General features: G+C 44.8%; 1 protein-coding gene across 4 annotated transcripts in view; it reads right to left on the bottom strand.

Moving 5' to 3' along the window:
- The window catches only part of LOC101952880 (uncharacterized), an 85406-nt gene that overhangs the window by 31870 nt on the left and 35986 nt on the right, over nt 1–17550 (bottom strand). For 3 of the 4 annotated variants that reach the window (XR_010599945.1, XM_065589662.1, XM_042857211.2), the window contains 4 exons: nt 11285–11400; nt 8731–8805; nt 5930–6442; nt 4155–4295 (listed from right to left, as the gene is read on the bottom strand). Coding sequence is in view for 3 of the 4 variants with exons in the window: in XM_065589662.1 (XP_065445734.1) it covers nt 4155–4295; nt 5930–6442; nt 8731–8805; nt 11285–11335 (780 nt within the window). In the remaining variant the exon portion in view is untranslated. Of the gene's footprint in view, nt 1–4154; nt 4296–5929; nt 6443–8730; nt 8806–11284; nt 11401–11762; nt 11941–17550 lie in introns of those variants that run through there. The other variant, XM_065589663.1, reaches the window with a different exon arrangement.

The raw sequence follows: 17550 nt of genomic DNA, 5'->3' as shown, positions 1-17550 counted from the left end.
ATGTAGCTGCTACAACCATTCCTGCTCTTGAATTCCTGGTTTTGACCAGGGCTTGATCTGGACTTTGCCTCCTGATCTGGAACCTGAATCCTGACTCGGACTCTGACCCTTGGTATTGACTCTAGTCTGGAACCTGACTATGAGAACTCCTCCATTACTCCCAGCCTCAGGTCTGACCCTGCCCTGACCCTTGGTTCGGAATGCCCTTGTCAGGATCCTGACAAAGAGGGTGAGAAGGAGGCATGGCAACATGGAGCTTTGCTTTGCTTGATTCTCCACGGGCATACATTAGAGCTGCTCCCCTGCAGCTCAACATCAGGAAGCCCTCTGCTTGGACACTGTGGAGAATTAACCCCTTAATTTTCAAATGAAAGGTGACATCTAATGCTCCAGAATCTAAGCTATCACAAAAAAGTACTTGGGCTTGCTGAGTTGCTGTGAGTTGGCCCAATTTACCCCTGGCTTTGTGTCAGTTCTAAAAACTGCAGAACAGGACATACTGGTCTCCTTTAAATAAAGATTATTTTTTGTTTTTTTCCCCCTTCTCTGATACATCAGGAACCAACATTTATATTTCTGTCACTAATGGTGGCTTATACGAAGTTAGCCAGTGGGTAGGTTCCACATCACACCTTGTGGACAGTATAAGCAAAGTACACAAGGTCTGAATAGGCATGGAGTTTAAACTACCTGTCAGCCCCAGTGCTGGTCCCTCTAGAGCAGGGTCTCAAACATGCGGACCGCGGGCCGCATGCGGCCCACAGGGCTCTTATGTGTGGCCCGCCAAACTCCCTGCTCCCCCCTCCCGCCACTGCCCGCACTCCCCCGCCCCTCTGCCTACCCGTGGGATTGCCTCCTGACGCTGCGAGCCCCGCGCTGCTCTCTGAAGCAGCCGGCAGCACGCTCCTTCGAGCCGGGCGGGAGGGGGAAGGAGGCACAGGGCTCCGGCATGGCCTCCTTCCAGGCACTGCCCCCCGCAGCTCCCATTGGCCGGGAACAGGGAACTGCGGACAATGGGAGCTTCGTGGGAGGTACCTGGAGGAGCGGCAAGAGCAGCACAAGCAGGGAACCCTGAGCCCTTCCCTCTCCCCCAGGGGCTGCAGGGACACGGTTCCAACTGCTTCCTGGAACGGAGCAGCTTGGAGCCGGGGGCCAAGGCAGGCAGGGAGCCTGCCCTGGCCCCAGTGAGCGCCGCTGCCACCCCGGAGCCGCTCTAGGTAAGTGGCACCAGGCTGGAGCTCATACCCTGAACCCCTCCTGCACCCCCAACTCCCTGTCCTGAGCCCCCTGCCACATCCCACACCCCATCTCCCTGCCCTGAACACCCTGCACACCTCCTGCACCTCAACTCCCTGCCCTCAGCCCCCGCTGCACCCTGCACCCTATCTGCACCCCCCGGGGGCAGTGTTGGGGTGGGGACTTCAGGGAAGGGATTGGAATGGGACAGGGAAAGGATGGGAAGAGGTGGGGCAGGGGCGGGGCCTAATTGGAAGGGGTGGAGTGGGGGCGGGGCCAGAGGCAGTGGCGGGGGGGGGGTGTCAGTGATGCAACCCTCAGGCCAATGCACTAGTCCTCATGCGGCCCTCGGGGTCATCTGTGTTTGAGACCCCTGCTCTAGAGCAGGGCTGGAACAGACTGGCAGAGCAGCATAGGACAGACTCTCCTGTCACTATCTGTGCTATATCTGTTTCGTGTGTAACCCACTAGTCAGTGGGTTACATGTGGACTTCACTCTCCAGAGACCCCTCTCAGGTATCTTTCAGGAGCAGTAAGTTCACTTTCAAATTTTGAAAGTGTATCAAGAAATAGAAACAATCACAGACAACAAGCATAATAAAGCCAGTATATTGTTCACTGTATCCAGCAGATGGCAATCTGCTTATAGCACCAGATAGAAAACAGCGAGCAGAATCTCCTAACTGCTAATATGTGCCCAAGGATGAGTGTGTTGAGAGGAAAGAAGTTGACAGTCATAACATATTTTAATTTTGTGTATTTAAAAAAAAAATTTAAATGAGTGAATTTGAAAAAGGCACTGGATGGCAAGCAGGCCTTATATAATAAGGTAATGAATAAACCATATAACTATTAAAACACTTATTTTTAAAATACTTTCAATTTACACACACATTCCATGAAAGAGAGTACCTATTGTTTGCTCCCTAACAGATTTTAAAAATACAACTAAACAGAGTTCTCCAGGAATTCTTTCACCAATAAGTAACTTAAATCATTAATATTGAACAATTCAAAGAAAATAAGATAAGAAAATGAGAACAGGAGCAAGTTCTGGACCAACTCTATTCACGGAAAACTTCATCCTAGATGGGGAATTTTATCTTCCCAGATCTTGAATGTTTGATGCAGATATTCAGGGATGCAAAACAAAGATTCCTGAATGGGGGAGTAAAAACTGTTTCCTGCATGATTAATAGTGGTTTCTAATGAAAGTGTTGGATCTTTTAAGAACTATTCCCCAACTATTAGAAAGAAGATAGTCTGAAAGCAGAAGGATGTGAAAGGACTCTGTTACTTACAGTAGAACCTCAGAGTTATGAACACCTCGAGAATGGAGGCTGTTTGGAACTCTGAAATGTTCATAACTCTGAACAAAACATTATGGTTATTCTTTCAATAGTTTACAATTGAGCATTGACTTAATATAGCTTTGAAACTTTACTACGCAGAAGAAAAATGCTGCTTTTAACCATCTTAATTTAAATGAAACAAGCACAGAAACACTTTCCTTACTTTATCAAATTTATTTTTAAATTTCCCCTTTATTCTTTTAGTAGTTTACATTTAAAACAGTACCGTACTGCATTTGCTTTTTTTGTCTCTGCTGCTGCCTGATTGTGTACTTCAGGTTCCAAATGAGGTTTGTGGTTGACCCGTCAGTTCATAACTCTGGTGTTCGTAACTCTGAGGTTCTACTATAGTTACAATAACACTATTTTACTCTGCAGTTATTTACTTATTTTTGCAAAAAGAACCAGTTACATAATGCTTAGAGAAGATTGGTTCTACAATTGTTAAATTTAGTTGATTATTTTTTTTTGGTGTGCCAATTTGGGCCCCAATCCTGCAAAGATTTACACCTTCATGCACTGTGAGTAGTTCCATTGCTTTAACAGTACAATGTATAGTGTAAGATTATGCACATGTGCAAGTCTTTGCAGGATCAGGATGTTGGGGTTATTTGCACAGGATTTGACTGATAGGTCTCCAGCAGCAAGGGTGTACAAAGCTCCTTTGATTTCCCCTCTCCCACGTCATGCCAACCACAGCTGAGCTGTGCTTAGTGCTTTATATTCCTACCAAAATCAATTAAGGTTGGATCCTGTATTTACACTTTGTGTGCTTGTGAAAAGCTAAATAAGCATAATGTTGCAGGGAATATTTAAATTTGTAAATAACATTTATAAATTAAACGTAAATAAAATTAGCACTGTCAGTACCCATCATTTTCAATCCAAAGGAAAAGCAACATTATCTAACAGGACATTTTCCATGTTATATTTCTGATACTTCAGGTCAAGTCCTTCATTTGTACAAGTCTACCTGTGTTTCCCTTCAGATTTAAATGGATCTCTTATCTCTTCTGCACTAAAACTAATAGTAAATCAGACTATTTCCAGATTGCAGTTGCAATCATGGATGAAAAATTGTCACACTGCATGTTGACAAACCGGCAAGACAAGTTAATTCATGAAATTTCAGGTGTATGGCAGCAGGTAGATAACACTTTGCAACTTTTTTCTAATTCAGTAGATTCAACCATATTTCAGACTTTCTTCAATGCAGGTAAGGAAGGAAGGAGAAAACACATATGGAAAGAAAAGTCTGATTTATAAGAATGTTTATCCTTCCTAGACTACAACAAGTCTTGTTCTTGGATACAGCCCAGTACAGGTAATATCCTTGATGAAACTGGATTCTGCAGGCTTCACTAAGTTCTTTCTCTACTGATTCGGTTTCTAGTTGATATTTAAAACTTGACCCTTTGGGACATCTGTGTTTTTCTCTCTCAAGCAGTTCTGCTATTCAGTGTGATCTTTTTAAAAAGTGCTTTATAAAGATACTCCCAATTCTTGAGACCTCAGGAGTACTTTTCAGGAAAAACAACAAAAACAAAAAGTGAAACTGACTTTTACCATTTGTTGCTGCTTCCCTTTGCTCTCCTCTTCCAGTTTGTTCAGGTCTGATCTGCTTCTCATATATGCTAGTTCATTTTTACACATTCCTACCAAACCATCAAAAAGGGAAACTTCCCCTCTCAGGTGCTGCTGTTCTTCCTGATTTAATAAAAGGAAAAATTAAGTTGGTGCAAGAGTCAATGCACATTTTATAGAGGCCATGCACATTATATTTCTAGTTTTCATATGACAAAAAAGAGGATCTTGTTAATACTTATAATTCCAAGTTGCTATTGTTTTCATGGATTCTGGCTGTTGCACACCAGCATAACTTGTGCAGTGGTTGGTCACACCCAGGACAAACAAGTCAATTCAGAGATAAAATATAAACCTACATAAGGCAGAGAGTTGCTAACCAGCCATTTATTTAGGAGGAGACACTTAGATCCTGATCTTACAGTTACACGCTTGACTTTACACATGGGAGTAGTTGCACTGACTTCAACAGGACAACTTGTGTAACGTCAAGCATGTGAATAGCTGTTAGCAAGATCAGAGCCTAGGCATTAAAAATATGCAAAAAAAAAAAAAGCTTTAGGGGAAAACCCACTATAAAAATTCCCTTATGGAACAGTTCTCTATCCTATTGATTTTTAAACAGAAAATGATAACATTCTTATGGAAATTGAAACATACTGTAGAGTTCAATAAAGAATTCTATCCCTGCTGTAGAAGTCTATAGGGTGGTTCAAAAAAACCTAAGAAAGGATAGAATTCTCTATTCATTCTACAGAACTTAAAATACTAACCTTATTACAGTTCTAAAGTAGCCTGTCGGTTTAGGTCCCAGTTCCTCAAGGTACTTAAGCACATATCTAACTTTTAAGCATGTGACTTCAGTGGGACTATTCGAATGCTTAGGTTTAGGTTTAGTACCTCACTGAACTGAGGCTCTATTCTCTAAGTTCTCCAGGAACATTCTGTAATGGTAAATCCATAGGTGTTCAGAAAAGGAGAGTTTTGTTTATTGCTGAAGTTCTAAAGGGGTGAGGAACTGAAAAAAACTTCTTAAAAACAGGATTACAAAAGGCTAAAGTTGTGCTATGGCACACCATAATTTTCAATATACAATAGTGGAAGTTCTCTTCTACTTCAAACATTTAGAGTCTGAGTAGCACCTTATTCTAGAGGCAAGTCTGCTTTATTTTAAAGTGGATTTTGCAGTACAATATAGACATGATGGAATTACACCAAGGATCAGGTTGGCTTGCAGAGTTCTTTACCGTGTAAAGACCAAACATGAACATTTATTTTTCAGTCATTGTTTCATTAAAACAGGGCTCCCTCCAATGAGTATCCAAAGACCTCAGCAAAATATTCATTATTATTTTGGGGCACTTAAAATGCTGTATAATAAACATCCCATAGCATGTCATGTCGTTACCTCTAACATGTCATTAACACTAATGCCACCAAAAGTGAAAATACTGGAAAACTGTGGGGAGTAGGCGGAGGGTTATATTCTCTCTTTTTTTAAATCCACACATTTCCATTACTTAGGTTTCAGCCACCTCACCTCATGTCTGATTACAGCAAAAAAGTAGATAGCAACCAGACATAATTAGAAAAGAGGAATGATTCCATCTGGAACTGAATAGTGTTGGTTCTGTTTAAAGTTCCCTCCTTCCTTGCAATGCCCTCTGATCTACATATGCACACTGATATGCAGCACAGGAAATAACAGAAGCACACTCCTCTGAAGTCATATTAAAAGGCAGGTATCTTTGACTTACCACAGAGCAGGTTACTTCACTCTCTTGTCCTTGAGCTGGTTTATTATGCTCTTCATATCTTTTCAGCTCAGCTTCTAGCTTCACAATCGTCTTCTGCAAGGCCTCCTTGTCCCTCTTGGACTGCAAAATGAACTTGTCGTACTCATTTTGGAGCTTCCTTTCCTTTTTGCAATTTGGACACTCTGGAACTTTGTGTGTCTCGGCTGACAGTCCTTCTGATGCTACCTTTGAAGATGGCAAATCTAACGTGGATTTGTTTTCCAGTTTAATCTCTCTAGTACTATGAAAAGGCACTACTAAAGTGTTTGAGCGAGCCCTGAAGTATCGACTGTGGTCTGTTGTTACTTTACTTTTATCCACAGCAATAACAGACTGGATGGGTGCTGAAATTTTCTCCGATGGCTTCTCCACCTGAGGCAGGTTGATTTTCTGCCCCGGATGTCTCTGGAAACATCTAGGTTTGATACATGATCCTTGCAGCTTTTGTACATAGATCTGGAGGGGGTACTGAGACTGAAGTGAATAGGAGGAAAGGAAGTCTGCAGCTGTGGGACCCATTTTTAATTGTATTACTTTCTCAAAAAATAATAGTTAAGTCAACTGTACTATATCTAAAGAAACAAAACAGCATGATTGTTTCAAGATATCATCAAAGCATAGTTAACTGGTAGTTAATTTTTTTTGTTGCATTCTTGCATTCTCCTCCAATCTCCATTTGTAAGCACAGAACAATAAATAAGATCTCCAAGTACTGAATTATGGAGATATTCCAAAGGAGGTTACTACCATGATGTGAAGCCTTTAGCATTCATAAATCTCAAAGTATTTAATTAAGCAAAGTAAGCATTATTATATATAAGGAAACTGATGCACAGGGAAGCTGAGTGACTTGCTCAAATTTACACACCAAGTTAGTAACTGGATAGGGTGACCAGATGTCCCAATTTTATAGGGACAGTCCCGATATTTGGGGCTTTGTCTTACATAAGTGCTTATTACCCCCCATCCCCATCCTGATTTTTTACACTTGCTATCTGGTCACCCTATATCTGGACCAAGAATAAAATTAAGTTATAGAAATTTCAGAAATTCCTAAGTGACTTGTAATCATAAATCATTTAAGCGCTTTTGAAAATACCACTCCAGCTCTCCTGGTTCTCCAGCTAGGGCTCTGACCACTAAACCACTCTGCCTACCATGAAGTTAATGGGAATTTCGCTGTAGTAAGGAATGACTAAGAAATGCAGGATTTGGCAGGTACAGAATTCTTCCCTAGATTTATTATTTATATAGTACCGGCACTGAATTCCACAATATATTGATAGATAATCTACTTACCCAGGTTGAAATTCTCATTTGCAGACTCTCTCTACTTACAGTTACATTTCAAGTTTTAAAAATTATGGCCTGATTCTCAATTACTTTGCACCTTGTGTAATCATTTACACCCATTCATAGTCATAATAATGACATCTAACTTTTATACAGTGCTTTCCATCCATAGTTCTCAACGCATTAGCTCCAATTCATCCCCATGCTAGTGCTCAGTCTGGGGGAAGCCAATGCACCTTCCCTATTCTGGGGTTGTTGGGGGTTAGATCAAGTCAAGCACAGTTTAGAGCAGCCTTAAGGGTTGCCCTAACTGGCACCACCACTGCAATGGCCCCTACAGGAGCTGTGCCACCCAAGAACAGCTGGAGTCATGACTACCTCATCTCAATCTGCACCCAACATGCTTCAGGCACCAAAGGCTCCTGGATATTCCTTGTGGAAGTCCTTATAACTGCTTTAGTGTGGCTGTAAACTGCTACCATTCTGATTTGTTATTGTTTTATAGTAACTTTACACAGGTGTAAATCACTATTCACAGTGCAGAGTTCTGGAGAACCAGACCCTCTTAGTAATTTTAAAGTACTACTGTCTACGTGAAATCTAGTCCATTTAGAAAAACGAATTCAATGTACAGTCATTTCAGTTACTGGACTACACCTGCCCCTGAGTCCCCTTGACAATTCTGTGATTTTAAAAATCACATTTTCTTACCTTTTTTCTTTCCCCTGATGCTGTATGAAAAACCCACACAAACAGCAGAACCTGACTAGCTATACAAGGAAATAGTGAAAAAGACTGTACACCAAGTGCTGTCAAATGCACAAAGTAATCAAGCTAGAAGAAAGATCTCATATTTTGCTATAATAACCTTTGGTGCTAACTACAATAATAGCAGGTAAAAAGTTTTCAGACAGAAGTGAGATTTTTTTCAAGCTGACAGTGTCCCTCTAAGAGGTATAAATAGGACTGGAAAAAGGGAGTGAAATAATTAGCTGACAAAGATTCCAACCTCAGCCAAAATAGCACAACAAAAGGGCAGAAACAGTGAGCCTTATAGCCCTTTCCAGATCAACAGATCAAAGGAATAAAACAGTATGGGGAAAAAAACTTTATTTTTTTTAAAGTGCAGATAATTATGGAAATACTAGGCATCCAAGATGAAAGAAGAAGAGCCACATAAGACAGACAAATAAAAGTGTCAAAAGAATTTTTACACACACTTACTTAACCTGTGTGGTTTTGCACCACTTTCAACTTGGTCTTAACCCTACAGGGCTGATTCTGCTATCAGCTGTACTAATATAATTCAGGAATAACTTCACTGAAGTCAACAGCATTACATTCAAGTAAATCCAGTGCAAGTAAAAGGTAAAAAACAGGCCCAAAGTTTTAAGCACCAGGGAGTAGAGAAAACATGTTCAACTTGAATGCAGTTGTAACTGGTCTAGTAGCAAATGCTTTGGCTTTACCTTTCTTGCATTTGTAGTCTCAAATAATCCACTTTTTTTCATGGGATTCTTCTGAGCAGAAAGTGCACAGAGTGTCTTCAATTAAAATAGAAATAGCAAAAGATCAACAAAGCTTTTCACCAGACTAATACAAACAAACCTGTTTTATTGAACCAGTTTATATGTATTTTCTATAGATAAGATCCTCTACTAGTAAAGTTGGTAAAAGACGTTTCATAAAGCACTTTGAGTTCTGAACTGAAATAAAAAAATCTGACCCACTTCATGTAAAGAGTAACTCTTACATACAGGCCACATTTCAGAGACTGACTGACATTAGAAAAGTGTTCTAATTCACCAGGAAGCTAGGTTCAGAAAGTTTCACACACCCCTTCATCACAGTTTTGAAATAAGATTCAGCTAAATCAATTATATGTACAGCTTTTATTTTTGTACATGTTGTTACTGTCACTCTTATCAACATAATTAAATTAATACAAAAATAGAACTGCATTGCATCAATGTTTTTCAATTATTATAAATCGGAGTTTGAGAAATTTAATTGACAACCAAGGTCCAAGCCTTTAACCTGGGTGAAAAATGCTACTGATATGCCATCCTTCCCTCAACCCCACCCTCAATCAGAACACACTTCCTGCAATTTAAAGGCACATTTGTGTGCTGTTTAGTGTGAACTATATTTAACTGTAATATATTGTCAAACAAGATAATGTACTGAAAAAAATTAAATGTGACTTACGGGTATGGCTGATTGCATACCAGAAAAAGCTATTTGTTGAATAAGTTATTTGATGATACTGATGAAAATGATCAAGTGAAATATGTGTGAAGACTGTTCAATCAGCTTGGTTCACCAGCAGCTCTTGCTTTTGTTACACTTACCTGGCTTCCCTCCACTTTTTCTTTTCCCTCCCTATTAGGTCATGGTGTCTCTTTTCCCCCAAGTAGTAGTTTTCAGTGTCTGCTTCTTCTTTTCCTTCTCTCCCCTTATTCCTCTCTTGCTGTCTCTACACTGTGTTCTCTGCCTCTCTCTCCCTTTTTCCTCCCATTTCTCTGGACACCATCTAAATCATAGGTGCTGATTCTATGAGTGCTCCGGGGCTTAAGCACCCATGTGGAAAAAACAGGGGGTGCTCAGTGCCAATCAGCTGGCGGGAGGCACTTGGGGGAGGGACAAGAGCAGCAAGCGGGTGGGGGGCATCAGGGAGGAGGTGGAGCGGGGGTGGGAAGAGATGGGGTGACGGAGGGGCCTCACGAGAGGGCGGAGCAGGGGCAGGAAGAGGCGGAGCAAGGGCAGGGCCTCGGGGGTGGAGAGGGAACAGGAAGAGGTGGAATGAGGACAGGTCCTTTGGGGGCGGAAAGGGAACAGGAGGAGGTGGAGTGAGGGCAGAGCCTCGGGGGCGGAGAGGGAACAGGAAGAGGTGGAATGAGGGCAGGGTCTCGGGGGCGGAGAGAGAGCAGGAGGAGGTAGAGCGAGGGCAGAGCCTCGGGGGCGGAGAGGGAACAGGAAGAGGTGGAGTGAGGGCAGGGCTTTGGGGGCAGAGTGGAAGAGACGGAGCGAGGGCAGGGCCTTGGGGGAAGAGGTGGAGCAAGGGCCTTGGGGTGGGGCACTCACCAGGAAAAATAAAAGTCAGCGCCCATGCTCTAAATACCTTACCTCCCTTATGGAAGCACATCTCATTCCCCCACTCTTGCTCACCCTCACACATCTCCATGCATCCACCCATATTCTCACCTAAAGGGCTTGGAAATATTACCAGATACCTACTAGTCAGAGAATTACACTTGCTAGCTACTGGCCTGTACAAAAGATGAATGGGTGGGAACTGGCCTGGGGTAATACTGTGGTAAGAGACCAATCTCCCCACAGCTGCCAGGGAAGAGGAGGATGCTAGAATTTCTACCAAGATACTGTCTCTAGCTCCTTTTTAGTGGCTCTTTCATATCAGTCTCTAGCTACGGGATGTCAGATAAATGTGAAACTCTCTGAAAATCCTTGGTTGGATGGGGTCTCCACTACTCTAACTATATCTTTGTTTTTGAGTAATCCCTCTCAGTGAATAGCTCCATTGCCTACTTTGGCTCACAAAGTTCCCAAGCAGCATTAGGGTGAAGTTGACTTTAATTCTTGCCACTTTCACAACTGCCCATAGGATTCTGAATAGCAACAGACACAACTGACGAGACTGGTTAGCTTTTACTGTGCTGCATCTTGGGAAAGCTCTGAGCAACAGCAGAAACACTGCACTTGGACTGTACATTTGCAGACTTAGAAGACTGCACTGCATCAGTTTACATGCAGTTCATGTTTATATGGTTAGAAGTGTGAGGCCTGATTCACCTCTTGTTTATGCTATTTTAAATCAGAAATAAGGCCACTGGTAGTCAGTGTAAGACTAGTGGAAGGGGAGAGGGGGAGAGACCCATTTTTTAAAATAAAAATTTACTTTCCACAGAAATTGATCAGATTTACCCAAGAAAGCCTCCTATTCACCATGAGCACGTGGATTTTTAAGACCTGCTGCAAATCACTGCCAAGAAAAAAAAATTATACCTGGTAAGCGCTATCTTGCATTGAGGTGGTTTTCATAGCTTGACTTTTCATACACTCTGCTCTACTAGCAAAACTCCATGCCCATAGGAAATGATGAAGAGCAATAGCCAGGAGAGCTGAAAACAAAGATCTGTGTGAGCTTCGATGTTGTTGGAAATTTTACGATATTTCAGTGGGATTTTCAGTCATTTATGCACTTTTCAAATCACACCCAATAATTCTGACGCACAAGGAATTACATGCAATATCCCCATTAAAAATAACATCAGTAATATTCATGAGTAGGGCCTGGAACTTTGTGTACCTGGGCCTAGGTAATTTGCTGAACATCACACAGCAACTCAACTGCAGATTAAGGTATAAGAATCTAGAATTCGTAAGCCCTGGTCTACATTACGAGTTTAGGTCGAATTTAGCAGCGTTACATCGATTTAACCCTGCACCCATCCACATGACAAAGCCATTTTTTTTTACTTACTCTTAAAATCGATTTTTGTAGTGCTCCCCCGACGAGGGGATTAGCGCTGAAATCGACCTTGCCGGGTCAAATTTGGGGTAGTGTGGTCGCAATTCGACGGTATTAGCCTCCGGGAGCTACCCCAGAGTGCTCCATTGTGACCGCTCTGGACAGCACTCTCAACTCCAATGCACTGGCTAGGTAGACAGGAAAAGGCCCGTGAACTTTTGAATCTCATTTCCTGTTTTGCCAGCTTGACAATCTGCAGGTGAATGCAGATCTCATCAGCAAAGGTGACCATGATGGAGTCCCAGAATCGCAAAAGAGCCCCAGCATGGACCGAACAGGAGGTACGGGATCTGATCGCTGTATGGGGAGACAAATCCGTGCTATCAGAACTCCGTTCCAAAAGACGAAATGCCCAAACATTTGAAAAAATCTCCAAGGGCATGAAGGACAGAGGCTATAACAGGGACCCGCCGCAGTGCCACGTGAAACTTAAGGAGCTGAGGCAAGCCTACCAAAAAACCAGAGAGGCAAACGGCCACTCCAGGTCAGAGCCTCAGACATGCCGCTTCTATGATGAGCTGCATGCCATTCTAGGAGGTTCCCCTACAACTACCCAACCCCTGTGCTTTGACTCCGTCAATGAAGTAGCACGCAACAGGAATGCGGGTTTTGGGGACAAGGAAGATGATGAGGAGGAGGTTGAAGATAGCTCACAGCAAGCAAGTGGAGAAACCGTTTTCCCCAACAGCTAGGAACTGTTCCTCATCCTGGACCCGGAGTCAGTACACCCCAAACCCACCCAAGGCTGCCTCCCAGACCCACCAGGCGGAGAAGGGACCTCTCATGAGTGTACCTTTGTAAATATTATACATGGTTTAAAAGCAAGCGTGTTTAATGATTAATTTGCCCTGGCATTCGCGGCCAGTACAGCTACTGCAAAAGTCTGTTAACGTGTCTGGGGATGGAGCGGAAATCCTCCAGGGACATCTCCATAAAGATCTCCTGGATGTACTCCCAAAGCCTTTGCAAAAGGTTTCTGGGGAGGGCAGCCTTATTCCGTCCTCCATGGTAGGACACTTTACCACGCCAGGCCAGTAGCATGTAGTCTGGAATCATTGCATAACACAGCGTATGGTCCCGGTGTTTGCTGGCATTCAAACTATATCCGTTCTTTATCTCTCTGTGTTATCCTCAGGAGAGTGATATCATTCATGGTCACCTGGTTGAAATAGGGTGATTTTATTAAGGGGACATTCAGAGGTGCCCGTTCCTGCTGGGCTGTTTGCCTGTGGCTGAACAGAAATGTTCGCCGCTGTTAGCTACGCGGTGGGACGAGGGGTGAAGCGATCTTCCCAGAGAATTGTGTGTGTGTGGAGGGATTAGTTGGGTTTGTGCTGCACATTAACCCGAAAACCGCAGCCGCTCCTTTTAAATTGCCAACCCATTTTAAATAAAGAGTCTACCCATTGTTCTCTAAAATGTGTCTTTTTAACTACCACTCTCCCTTTTTTTTCCTCCACCAGCTGCAAATGTTTCAACGCTCACACTATCTTCTCCTTTCCAGAGGCTAGCGAAGATTAGAAGGCGAAAAAAACGCACTCGCGATGAAATGTTCTCTGAGCTCATGCAGTCCTCCCGCACTGAAAAAGCCCAGTAGAATGCGTGGAGGCAGACAATGTCAGAGTACGGGAAAGCACAATATGAACGCAAGGACAGGTGGCAGGCTGAAAATAATAAGTGGCGGGCTGAAGATGATAGGTGGCGTCAGCTTGGTGACAGAAGGCAAGAGGCAGTGCGGAGGCTACTGGAGGAACATACTGATATGCTCGCATGTATGGTTGAGGTTCAGGAAAGGAAGCATGAGCACAGACCGCTGCTACAGCCCCTGTGTAACCAACCACCCTCCTCCCCAAGTTCCATAGCCTCCTCACCCAGACGCCCAAGAACGCAGTGCGGGGGACCTCCAGGCACCCAACCACTCCACCCCAGAGGACTGCCCAAGCAACAGAAAGCTGACATTCAATAAGTTTTAAAGTGCAGTGTGGCCTTGTCCTTCCCTCCTCTCCCACCCCCAACCCCAGGCTACCTTGGTAGTTATCCCCCTATTTGTGTGATGAATTAATAAAGAATGCATGAATGTGAAGCAACAATGACTTTATTGCCTCTGCAAGCGGTGATCGAAGGGGGGAGGGGAGGGTGGTTATCTTACAGGGAAGTAGAGTGAACCAAGGGGGGGGGGTGTTTCATCAAGGAGAAACAAACAGAACTTTCACACCGTAGCCTGCCCAGTCATGAAACTCGTTTTCAAAGCTTCTCTGATGTGCACCGCACCCTCCTGTACTCTGCTAACCACCCTGGTGTCTGGCTGCGTGTAGTCAGTGCCCAGGTGATTTGCCTCAACCTCCCACCCCGCCGTAAACGTCTCCCCGGTACTCTCGCAAATATTGTGGAGCGCACAGCAAGCAGTAATAACAATGGGAATATTGGTTTCGCTGAGGTCTATCCAAGTCAGTAAACTGCACCAGCGCGCTTTTAAACATCCAAATGCACATTCTACCACCATTCTACACTTGCTCAGCCTATAGTTGAACAGCTCCTGACTACTGTCCAGGCTGCCTGTGTACGGCTTCATGAGCCATGGCATTAAGGGATAGGCTGGGTCCCCAAGATAACTATAGGCATTTCAACATCCCCAACGGTTATTTTCTGGTCCGGGAAGAAAGTCCCTTGCTGCAGCTTTTGAAACAGACTAGAGTTCCTGAAGATGCGAGAGTCATGTACCTTTCTCGGCCATCCCACGTTGATATTGGTGAAACATCCCTTGTAATCCACCAGTGTTTGCAGCACCACTGAAAAGTACCCCTTTCAGTTTATGTACTCGCTGCCTTGGTGCTCCGGTGCCAAGATAGGGATATGGGTTCCGTCTATCGCCCTACCACAGTTAGGGAATCCCATTGCAGCAAAGCCATCCACTATGACCTGTACATTTCCCAGAGTCACTACCCTTGATATCAGCAGCTCTTTGACTGCATTGGCTACTTGAATCACAGCAGCTCCCACAGTACATTTGCCCACTCCAAATCGATGCCCAACTGACCGGTAGCTGTCTGGTGTTGCAAGCTTCCACAGGGCTATTGCCACTCGCTTGTGAACTGTGAGCTGCTCTCATCTTGGTATTCTTGCGCTTCAGGGCAGGGGAACAAAGTCACAAAGTTCCATGAAAGTGCCCTTACGCATGCGAAAGTTTTGCAGCCACTGGGAATCATCCCAGACATGCAACACTATGCGATCCCACCAGTCTGTGCTTGTTTCCCAGGCCCAGAATCAGCATTCCACGGCATGACCCTGTCCCATTAACACCATGATGTCCACATTGCCGGGGCCCGTACTTTGAGAGAAGTCTGTGTCCATGTCCTCATCACTCTCGTCACCGCGCTGCCGTCACCTCCTCACCTCGTTTTGCTTTTGTAGGTTCTGGTTCTGCATATACTGCAGGATAATGCGCGTGGTGTTTACAGTGCTCATAATTGCGGCGGTGATCTGAGCGGGCTCCATGCTTGCCATGCTATGGCATCTGCACTGAAAAAAGGCACGAAATGATTGTCTGCCATTGCTCTGACGGAGGGAGGGGCGACGGCTTACAGGGAATTAAAATTAACAAAAGGGATGGGTTTACATCAAGGAGAAACACACACAACTGTTACACAGAATGACCCTCTCAAGGATTGAACTCAAAACCCTGGGTTTAGCAGGTCAATGCTCAAACCACTGAGCTATCCCTCCCCCCACTATTCAGGGAGGGAGGGAGGGAGGGGGAGCAAATGAATACAAATGAATACAAAACAAATCTGGTCGCTTTCTTATTTTGATCCACTCCATCTCTCTTTTATACATCTTAGGCTGGCAGCTGACAGTGCAGTACGACTGCTAGCCATCGTCATCTCCTGGCTGCTCACCAGAAGACGGTGTAGTACAACTGCCAGCCATCGTCGTCTCCTAGCTGCTTGCCAGAACACGGTGCAGTACGACTGCTAGCCATCCTCATCTCCTGGCTGCTCGCCAGAAAATGGTGCAGTACTACTGCAGGCAGGACTGAATCTCCATGAGACGAAACTTAAAAAGAGAATGACCTGGAGTCACTCCCATTTATGTCCAGGTGCCCCTGACAGACCTCACTGAGGTCTGCTGGGAGCACCCAGGTCTGCCCAGGCGCCCCGACCGACCTCACTGAGGTCGGCTAAAAGAGCACCCAGGAGATGACGACAATGGCTACCAGTCGCAATGCACCGTCTGCTGCCAAAAGGCAATGAGCTGCTGCTGTGTAGCAATGCAGTGCCACGTCTGCCAGCACCCAGGAGACGTACGGTGACAGTGAGCTGAGCGGGCTCCATGCTTGCCATGGTATGGCGTCTGCACGGGTAACCCAGGAAATAAGGCTCGAAACAATTGTCTGCCATTGCTTTCACGGTGTGGGGCCCTGACGGCATGTACCCAGAACCACCCGCGACAATGTTTTTGACCCATCAGGCATTGGGAGCTCAACCCAGAATTCCAATGGGCGGTGGAGACTGCGGGAATTGTGGGATAGCTACCACAGTGCAATGCTCCGGAAGTCGATGCTAGCCTTGGTACTGTGGACGCACTCCGCCGAGTTAATGGTCTTAATGGTCTTGGAGTGGGGACACACACAATCGACTGTATAAAATCGCTTTCTAAAAAATAGACTTCTATAAATTCGACCTAATTTCGTAGTGTGGACATACCCTAAGTGTCTGTTCTAATTACCAGATATTTTAGCTTGTTAGTTCTTTGGGGGCAGGAACTGTCATTTATTATGTGTATGTACCATGCCTAGCAAAATGAAGCCCCAAGCCAGCTGAGGCCTCTAGGCACTACCATAATAGAAGTTAAATAATAGACCCTGCTGCCTCTAGGAATGAAGGGAAAAGACTGGATATGTCTTTAGAAGCATTAGTATCTTTTCCACAGGCTTTGCTAAAAATGGATTATTAAAATGCTTTGTTTAAATGCTTGACCTTCCTTGCCTGTACAATATCACAAACTGAAATAGACAAGATTTAAATGCCAAAATCCATTGACACTCTGCTGGGAGAACAAAATATATAAAAAAACTTACAGGACAATCTAAAATATCATTTTAAAATGCTGTGAGGAAAAATTGCTTCAATAGCTAGTCCTGCTGAAGACACACAACAGACCATCTGACAGGAAGAACACTGATCAAAAATGATCAGCCAAATTCACTGTTGGAGTAAGGGGGTGCAGTATCGTTTATTTCAATGAACTTAGCCAGTGTTTCTGTATGTTATAAATTGTTGAGATCAGGGCCATCCCTAGCTATTCTGGGGCCCTACACAGCCGCCCCCCTCTCCCCCCGTGGGGGAGGGGCAGGCCTCCACGGGGAGGAGGGGCTGGCTTGGGGGGCAGGGAGGAAACACCCCCAGCACTCACCAGTGGCGCGGCTGGGGTTGGGTCCCTGCACTTCCTGCCGCCGGTGAGTGCAGGCCTGGCCCTGCTGCAGTCCTCAGGGGCGGGAAGAGGTGGGGCTGGGGCGGAGCAGGGTGGGGGCTTTGGGGAAGGAGTGGAGTGGGAGTGCGGCTTTCGGGAAGGGGTGGAGTGGGAGCAGGGCTGGGGTGGAGCAGGGCAGGGGCGGAGCAGGGCGGGGGCTTTGGGGAAGGGGTGGAGTGGGAGCGGGGCTGGGGTGGAGCAGGGGCAGGAAGAGGTGGGGCTGGGGCAGGATAGGGGTGGGGGGGCTATGGAAGAGGTGGTGCAGGGGCTG

Source organism: Chrysemys picta, chromosome 3, assembly GCF_011386835.1.
Source record: "Chrysemys picta bellii isolate R12L10 chromosome 3, ASM1138683v2, whole genome shotgun sequence".
Taxonomy (NCBI): Eukaryota; Metazoa; Chordata; order Testudines; family Emydidae; genus Chrysemys; species Chrysemys picta.
This window is presented reverse-complemented; position numbering and strand designations above follow the sequence as displayed.